Raw genomic sequence first — 6,709 nt, 5'->3', positions numbered from 1 at the left:
TCATAGTGGAAATTGATTATCCCTGCCGCTTTCTAATTAAATATGTATTTAATTTGCATTAAATATGAAATTCTTGAATATTTTCCTCCCCAAGCAATATTATGTGTTTCTGCCCCTGGTCAGATATTTGCTTGCTCTGCTGAGCTGTAAAATCGAGTTGTAATTGTATGCTGAAAACAGCAAATCTTAAAATTTTAAAAATGAGTGAGCTGACACAGTTGGGAGCTGTTGAAGGTCTGAGGTTAAGCTATGAAAGTGATAATGTTCTCTATTACCAGCCAAGCTTCTGTATGTTGTTGCTCCGTCCTCTGTTTCGCTCTCAGAGCTGTCTTGTTTCAGTGCTGCCATTCGCCTTTCATTCATTTGTCTCTGGAAAGGGGAATGTAAAACCTCCGGGTTTATTTAGTACACTGCTGGACCACGACAATATTAGTTTAAAAAGAGCAGTTCTAACAGTTTATTACAGTTATCAAGCTAAATGTCACAAATTGATTTTTCCTTTATTCACCTTAGATATCCTTTCTTTGCTCCACTGGCTGACTCCTTTGCTGACACTGACTACACACTCTACAGCGCGGTTTAGAGCCTGTTGAACCTCCTCCAAAGCTGGAACCATGACAATGTTAGGGATGGAAAGGGTCATGTTTACTCTGAAGATTGCATGGTGATCGCTGCTTTTGCCATGGCTGGTTGGGTCACTTGCAGCTTCAGAGGGAGAGAAGGGTAACACACATAAAGTATTGGAATAGACATTTTATGAGCTTATTTTAAATATTTTAGGCCTTTACAGAAATATAGCAAACAATTAAACAAGACGCACCAGAGAAGTGTATGAGCGAGGACGTATGTATGCGCTTGCGCAACATCTCAAGGGTGTTGCGTGTCACTTTGAGCAAGGCATCCACATTACGGTGGTTGAAGTAGGACAGCAGCTCCTGGGCTTCCTGCTCCATCACTTCCATCAAGTCCCTCTTCTTCTTCCTCCTCACCAACGGAGAAGAAGGACCAACACTAGCAGAACGTAGCAGCGTGTTTCTGGAGAAGAGACGCTCGTCATCACCTAAGAAGGTGACACATTTACAGTCAATACGAACACCTTCAGCAACACTTCACCTTGAATAAATCAGCATTATAATAAAAGTAAAAACAACAAGGTCCTAAAAAAGGTAATCCCCTTTCCTTTAAAAACCTTTGAACTGCCTTTTTTAACTTGTCTCTTACAGCATTGAATCATAATTATCACACTGTATTGTGTTTGATCGTGAAAGGAAACTGTCAGCATACCTTCACTGTCATTGTGGTCTATGGTCTTGCTCTCTGTGCAGCTTTCTTCCTCAAACTTCTCCACCTCCTCTCTCTGATTGTGGTCAAACTCTAGCAGCATGTTGATCAGTTCATTAGCTGCCTCCTCCACCAGTGAGCTCTTCATGTTCACTTTCTGGGCTTGTCTTATGCAAAGGTCCTAGACACATGCAGATATACAGTTCAGTTCAATGTAATTAATCTTTAGAATAAGAAATAATGTTTAAATACAGAAAAAAGTATTTTAAATGTGTGAGAATTACCAAAACCACTTAATAAATATTGATAGCATCTTTCAGATGTCTGCATAGTTACACAGACTTAGTAGAGCAACAATAACCCAGCGGATACTTTTATTTTATTTGTCTTCGTTTACCCTGGTGGTTTGAACAAACTCCTCACAGGTCACAGGCTCATCCTCTGGCAGGACACACAGGTTGGATATGCTCATCTCCTGCAGTACTGCTTCTATTCTAAACTCCACCAGGTCATTCACTCTGTCCATCAGCAACTCAAGATCAGCTAAACAGACAAAAAAAACCACACAAAAGAGAAAGGGAGGGACACAAACCCACCAAAAATAAGGGAAAGAGGGAAAAATCAAGGGGAACTTGTTATGCGTTTGAACAAAGGAGAGAACAGTGATAAACAGACAATTCAGTATAAAAAAAGACAATGTGTAGAGAGAGAAAGAATCTATTGAATATATGAGTGTTACTTGTGAGAAAGCCACCTATGCAATAAATCCATTAATCACACGCAGCCAGTGCTGAGTTGCAGGAATGTCTCGTGTCAGCGTGTACAGGATCGATCTCGTTACATTTTTTGCTTACCCAACACTTTGTCGATGCGGTCGAGATACTTGTCAATATTCAGAGATGTCCAGTTGAGGGAGGTCAAACCCGGTTGTATAGCCTCATCCACCTGTCAAGTAAGTCATGTATGGTATGATGATGGTGATGCACCTTGTAAGCAACCTGCTGTGACAGTCAGTCTCATACCTGTCACCAGTTTAATGCTTAGAAAAGATTCATGACGAAACCAAGCAACAATAAAAAAGGATCTAACATTTTTTTGTGTGTTCTTCTGACTTACTAGAGACAACTGAAAATAAAAACATAAAATCAAATGAAATCAAATAAAATGAGTCCTATTTTGAACTTTTATGTAATCACATGACGCTCGATCATGGGATGCTGGGTTGGACTGAAATGCAGGACTTTGCAGAGAAATATAAAATCAAAACAAAGCTTTATTAGCTAGCACTGGCAAACATAATTTAGCTAACTGGAGCGCGCACAACATGAAGGATTTGACATCGACATGATAAAGAACAGAGGGAAACCATCCATCCTTAGACTACGATGACTGAGAACCTTCACAGACACATCCATCCATCCATTTTCTTACCCTTATCCGGGGCTGGGTCTTGGGGCAGCAGCCTAAGTAGAGAAGCTGAGACCTCCCTCTCCCCAGTCACCTCCTCCACTACCCAAAGCTCATGACCACAGGTGAGGGTAGGGACAAAAACTAACTTTGAGTCAAGCTCAGTTGCTTTGATCTCTTGCCCAAGATGTTGATTTTTTTTATTTTTACCAAAGTTCATTTTTTGGGTTAAATAAAAAACACTTTTTTGGACTTTAACCTGTGCCTGACTGTCCTTTACTGTTCGGTCAATCACTCTAGGATTCCCAATCCCAGCCGGCCACCTCGCACCAAGGGCGCGTCTCCAGGAGACTAGTTCCAGAGCCCAAGCCATTCACATCCACCATATCTAGCCGCTACCTCTCAACACTCACACACTAACTCAGGCTCCTTCTCCATGAGAGAGGTGACATTCCATGTCCCAATTGCTAGTTTTGGTAGCCGAGGGTCGGTCCACTTACCTTAGCTACATGTGGCATGGCCAGCTGTTCAAAGACACTCTGAATCTTGGCACGCACTCTAGTGTTCTCGCTCAACATCAGCTGAAATGAGATAGATGCATGTTGGAGCATTTTTGCAATCACACAAAAGGGATGAACTGAATTTTTCAGTTGACAATAAAATGGGTTTTTGTCGATTTTAGTCATTTTTAAAAATCTGTGTGGAATTTAAACACAATTCCAGGATGTTTTATACTCCTACAGGGAGTGCAGAATTATTAGGCAAGTTGTATTTTTGAGGAATAATTTTATTATTGAACAACAACCATGTTCTCAATGAACCCAAAAAACTCATTAATATCAAAGCTGAATGTTTTTGGAAGTAGTTTTTAGTTTGTTTTTAGTTTTAGCTATTTTAGGGGGATATCTGTGTGTGCAGGTGACTATTACTGTGCATAATTATTAGGCAACTTAACAAAAAACAAATATATACCCATTTCAATTATTTATTTTTACCAGTGAAACCAATATAACATCTCCACATTCACAAATATACATTTCTGACATTCAAAAACAAAACAAAAACAAATCAGTGACCAATATAGCCACCTTTCTTTGCAAGGACACTCAAAAGCCTGCCATCCATGGATTCTGTCAGTGTTTTGATCTGTTCACCATCAACATTGCGTGCAGCAGCAACCACAGCCTCCCAGACACTGTTCAGAGAGGTGTACTGTTTTCCCTCCATGTAAATCTCACATTTGATGATGGACCACAGGTTCTCAATGGGGTTCAGATCAGGTGAACAAGGAGGCCATGTCATTAGTTTTTCTTCTTTTATACCCTTTCTTGCAGCCACGCTGTGGAGTACTTGGACGCGTGTGATGGAGCATTGTCCTGCATGAAAATCATGTTTTTCTTGAAGGATGCAGACTTCTTCCTGTACAACTGCTTGAAGGTGTCTTCCAGAAACTGGCAGTAGGACTGGGAGTTGAGCTTGACTCCATCCTCAACCCGAAAAGGCCCCACAAGCTCATCTTTGATGATACCAGCCCAAACCAGTACTCCACCTCCACCTTGCTGGCGTCTGAGTCGGACTGGAGCTCTCTGCCCTTTACCAATCCAGCCACGGGCCCATCCATCTGGCCCATCAAGACTCACTCTCATTTCATCAGTCCATAAAACCTTAGAAAAATCAGTCTTGAGATATTTCTTGGCCCAGTCTTGACGTTTCAGCTTGTGTGTCTTGTTCAGTGGTGGTCCTCTTTCAGCCTATCTTACCTTGGCCATGTCTCTGAGTATTGCACACCTTGTGCTTTTGGGCACTCCAGTGATGTTGCAGCTCTGAAATATGGCCAAACTGGTGGCAAGTGGCATCTTGGCAGCTGCACGCTTGACTTTTCTCAGTTCATGGGCAGTTATTTTGCGCCTTGGTTTTTCCACACGCTTCTTGCGACCCTGTTGACTATTTTGAATGAAACGCTCGATTGTTCGATGATCACGCTTCAGAAGCTTTGCAATTTTGAGACTGCTGCATCCCTCTGCAAGATATCTCACTATTTTTGACTTTTCTGTGCCTGTCAAGTCCTTCTTTTGACCCATTTTGCCAAAGGAAAGGACGTTGCCTAATAATTATGCACACCTGATATAGGGTGTTGATGTCATTAGACCACACCCCTTCTCATTACAGGGATGCACATCACCTAATATGCTTAATTGGTAGTAGGCTTTCGAGCCTATACAGCTTGGAGTAAGACAACATGCATGAAGAGGATGATGTGGACAAAATACTCATTTGCCTAATAATTCTGCACTCCCTGTAGTTACATGCAGCTTTGATCATTTGGTTGTTCACTGTATGCATTTTTGAAATTTTAGCTACAACTGTGTGCTATGCTCACCTGTATTCTATTGTAGTGTTTCTTAAAGACGTCCTGTTTTTGCAGCAGTAGAAGAGCAAAGGGAGGGATTGCCAAATTCATCTTTGTCATGCAGTTCACCTCTCTGATCTGCGTCAGAATCTCTGGGTCAAAGTTCACAAATAACTCGCCAGTTTCTGGAGATCTGACCAGAAGAGAGGCTTGCAGGCCAACTTTGGCATCCTCCATCTGCGTTGAGGTGTTTAGTGAGGTTTATGTGAAGAGATGCAGGGAAAATGTGTGAATAAGAGGGGAGAAAAGATGTTCATTCAGTTTGTGTTTCAGATCCTCAAACTAATTTTAATATTAGACAAAGATAACCCAAGTATGGACAAAATGTAGTTTTTTCCAGCAAGAACTGCAATGATTCTTTTATCTCGCTGTAGAAGAACTTTGCCTCTTTCTTGTTTACAGAATTGTTTTAATTCAGCCACACTAGAAGGTTTTCAAGGACAAGTCATGGCAAAACACCTCAATCTGATTTAACTCCAGACTTTGACCGGGCCACTCCAAACCCTTCATTTTGTTTATTTATTTATTTGTCATTTCCACTTTATTTGTCAATGACCAAGCAAAAACAGAACCTCTGTAGAGAAAGGATGCATTGTACCAGATTTAGCTGCTAGCTTGTTTTCATCTGCAGCTCCTGAGACGTTGAGACATTCATAGGTGGACTTCCTGGTGTTTTTCACATCTGTTGTCCTGCCACATAACCCAATTACACTTCAGTTTGTGCCACTTCAAGGCACAAACTGATGGCCAGACATTGTCCTTCAGGAGCTGGTGTGATATTGCTTTTATGAAATGCTGCATTAGTTTTGTGCTGGATGTCACTCTCATCAGTCCACAAAATATATCGGGGAGCATTAAGATGTTTTTTGGCAGATCTGAGTTTGGCAACAGTGGGACTGATTTGATGAAAGAGTTTTCATAGTTGACAGTTTAGTTTTTACAATGGGGTTTAGTGTTTTAGCAATTCAGAAAAACTCTAATACACCTGTGCTTTTCCCAGCAACTGAGGCTTTTACCCTGCACAGTTTAAGGTATGATAAAGCACTGACCTTATAAATGGCACAAAATACACATTTTAGCTGGGAGCTGGTCATTCACAGGGGAAAGGCTCCATTGTACAACAACAACAACAGTAGTAATAGTAATAATAAATTATTATTAGTCAGGCAAGTATATCATATACCAAACATGCTTCCAAACTAATGACATTTTTTGCATTCTTCACATCAGGTCAAAATGTACTTTTTTTAAAAAAGTGACTGGCACTGCGGAAATGGATCTACAGCACCACTTAAGAAATTTTAAAGAACTTCTAACAACTTATTTACAGCTTGAAATACGTGTATGACATTTATTACACACAGATTCAGTGAACCCAATCCAAAGAGGAAGTCTGGAAGTCCGCCATTTTGAATGTAAAATGACATTTTGGCACAGTTTTAGTGTTTTCCAGGCATCGCTGGTTTACACATTCGCCTGCAAAGTGAGAGGTCACTGGTTAAATTCCATTTGGTTACTTCAGGAACTTTTTGGGGTTACTTCAGAAAGGGACATCTTCGTCAAAGCCATGTTTGTGGTGGAATTTTGATCATTTATCACTGGACATAAGAT

The 6,709-nt window shown here is 40.8% G+C and overlaps 1 protein-coding gene across 1 annotated transcript; it reads right to left on the bottom strand.

The window, feature by feature from the left end:
- Nucleotides 1–645: 645 nt before the first annotated feature.
- LOC146562051 (dynein axonemal heavy chain 5-like) lies at nt 646–5,275 on the bottom strand. The gene is made up of 6 exons (XM_085293086.1): nt 5,069–5,275; nt 2,136–2,226; nt 1,679–1,824; nt 1,285–1,462; nt 937–1,060; nt 646–709 (listed from the first exon to the last, which is right to left on the bottom strand). The coding sequence occupies exons 1-6, from the start codon at nt 5,273–5,275 to the stop codon at nt 646–648; spliced, it is 810 nt and encodes a 269-aa protein (XP_085149212.1).
- Nucleotides 5,276–6,709: the final 1,434 nt, after the last annotated feature.

Source organism: Mchenga conophoros, linkage group LG12, assembly GCF_057382185.1.
Source record: "Mchenga conophoros isolate Kocher_MC1m ecotype Shallow Benthic linkage group LG12, M_conophoros_male_GT1.1, whole genome shotgun sequence".
NCBI classification, from domain to species: Eukaryota; Metazoa; Chordata; class Actinopteri; order Cichliformes; family Cichlidae; genus Mchenga; species Mchenga conophoros.
Note: the sequence above shows the minus strand (reverse complement) of the source record. Positions and strands in the feature narration are given on the sequence as shown.